Source organism: Neolamprologus brichardi, chromosome 19, assembly GCF_056152115.1.
Source record: "Neolamprologus brichardi isolate AB-2024 chromosome 19, ASM5615211v1, whole genome shotgun sequence".
Taxonomy (NCBI): Eukaryota; Metazoa; Chordata; class Actinopteri; order Cichliformes; family Cichlidae; genus Neolamprologus; species Neolamprologus brichardi.
The window spans coordinates 385,001-387,500 of NC_142122.1; the positions used below are offsets into that span (position 1 = coordinate 385,001).

Below are 2,500 nucleotides of genomic sequence, written 5' to 3' on the forward strand. Positions count from 1 at the left end.
CGAGTCAGGACACGGGCGCTGAAAGTCCACATTTATTGAAGCATAGGAGGTGAAGCACCATTGTTGGCATACACAGGTTTATACATCAGTAACAGTCGTCTCAGCTGCATATGTGAGCATTTACAGAGTGGAGGTGGTGCAGGAAACAACAAATAGCTCAACACAAACGCAGAACAGCAGCTTTCATGAGCTTTATATGGCTTTTAAAAGCTGAGCAGCTATTTATATCCTGAACATGTAAACTGTGGCCCGACCAATGAGAAGAGAGGACTGCAAACTGAAACCTCTCGAATATCTTATTTGAATCCTCTTCGTTCCGTCATCGCAGAATCAGATGAGACGACGGAGGCGAGTGCGTGAAACATCCTGCAGGACACGTTTAGCACAAACACGTCCACAAGCAGAAAACTGGCGTTCACAGACCTCACACACTGACTCGTGTTTGATTACAGGATAAAAACGGGAGGAAACCACAGAGTTTCCATTTCTGTGTCTACATCCTTGAACACTTCCTGCTCCCAGCTGAGCTCGGTAAACACGCTGCTGTGTAACCGTTAGTATAAAAACAGATGCAGTAGAAACATTCGCGTTAAAAAGTTTGACTCGAGTATAAAGTCATAAAAACCCAACCTGTCGGTACCGCGTCGGCGTTTCTCACCAAGCAAATATATTAGGCTTTAAATAGATTTCATCAAAAACATCTCAGGACCTGAAAAAGAGAGAAGCATTTACAGGCATTTGGCGTGCTGCGCAACAGCAAAGGTCACGTGATAATAAATACAAACCAAGGCTACATACAAACAACACCAGCGTCACGCCGCCGCCGCCCGCTGACAGCTCATCTCAAAGTGCAGGAAATAAAAAGGTTACTGTGGCGAGAACCTCCTCAAACCTCACACCAGGTTTTAAAGGAGTCCAACAGAGGCGGGAACCACGGCAGGAACCACTGCGGGAACCACGGCAGGAACCACCGCGGGAACCATGGCAGAAACCACCGCGGGAACCACGGCAGGAACCACTGCGGGAACCACCACGGGAACCACTGCGGGAACCATGGCAGAAACCACGGCGGGAACCACGGCAGAAACCACGGCGGGAACCACGGCGGGAACCACCGCGGCAACCAGGGTCCAAATGAAGCTCAAAGAGCCAAATAGTCCAGAAGTCTGACGGCAGAAAGTTCTAGACTCATTTCCTGCGTTACAATCAATTTTTTTAAAGGCAAAAAGGCCCAGCGTGAAGGAGGAACCTGCTGACAGTCCATGCCTCGAAGTCGGAGAACCCCAAAAACGTCACTATGTTCCTCATTATTTTGTCCTGACACACATAACAAACCGGAGGAACTCCGACTGCCCGGACAGATCCCGGACAATCAGTCCCTTCAAATACAAGTTCTTGGACTTTTGGTGGAACGTTGGAGAAACTCCAACCAGACTAAAGTTCCACTTCTAGAGCAGATCAGAGGACACGAGGCTCGAGTCCAGGTTGCTTCTGACAAATGTGTCGTCCGACCGAACCGCCGCCACCGGATGTTTCCACACATTTGCTCTAAATTATTTCTGGTTTAATCAGTGAGGGACGCTGTTGTCAGTGAACCTATCAGGACTCAGCGCCACTGCTCAGCACGGACCGAGGAACAAATCGGGAAGCCAGACGGCGGTGGCGAAGGCGGCCTTCAACGCGTTTGAAGCAGCGGGGTTCCGGGTTCAGCCGACTCACGCGTTGGACCAGAGAAAGGACAGGAAAGTGATTGGCTGGACCCAAACCACACCTTCACGTCATTACAGAAGCATCTCATGCTGCGTTTGAGGGAAGTTGGAAATAAAAAACTTTTACAATAAAACGTTTTTAGACTTTTTGTAAGAACAGTGAAAGGATGAAACTCAAAGATGCTTTTTAAGCTTAAGAAAATTATGCTTGTTTATACATTTCCTACTTTAACAGATGTTAATTTCTTTGATGTCCTGAACTATTGTACCCAGAGTCCAGGTGAGTCACCCAGTGTTAGAGATTTCTGAAGAGTGGGACCAGTAAGCAGGTGGTGTGGTTTCCAGTCAGGTGGCCTGGTTTGTCGCATTTAAAAACCACAAGCAGGGGAAGAAACACATTTACTGGGTCACCGAGCTGAGCTCGACTGTGTTTGCCTAAAATGTACTTTAATCACAAAAGATCCAATCAGAACGGTTCATTTGTAGGGGATCAACAGATAAACCAGGTGAACCAAACTGTGCCGCCACCCTGCGTCCGTCCACCGGGTTAGTGTTGGAAAGAGTCGGGTCAGGGCGGGGTACACTGGGTTTGGGCCAGGTCCACCTGAGGCACGTGGGTGTGGCTACGGTCCAGCTGGGAGGTTACACCGTGGTCATGAGCTTCAGCGAGCCCGACCTGAATCGCAGGATCTTCTTCTTCAGGTTGTGAGATGCCTTAATCTTAACAAAAGCCTTTGCCTGAGCTGACATCATTTCCTGCCCCGTCGCCCTGACCCCGGCTCCCCCCAGCT

The 2,500-nt window shown here is 49.1% G+C and overlaps 1 protein-coding gene across 1 annotated transcript in view; it reads right to left on the reverse strand.

The window, feature by feature from the left end:
- Nucleotides 1–19: 19 nt before the first annotated feature.
- dact1 (dishevelled-binding antagonist of beta-catenin 1) overlaps nt 20–2,500 on the reverse strand; it is a 12,037-nt gene continuing 9,556 nt past the window's right edge. The window contains exon 4 of the mRNA XM_087832950.1: nt 20–2,500. This exon is cut by the window's right edge and continues 1,818 nt beyond it. Coding sequence (XP_087689076.1) covers nt 2,352–2,500 — 149 coding nt within the window. The 3' untranslated portion in view covers nt 20–2,351.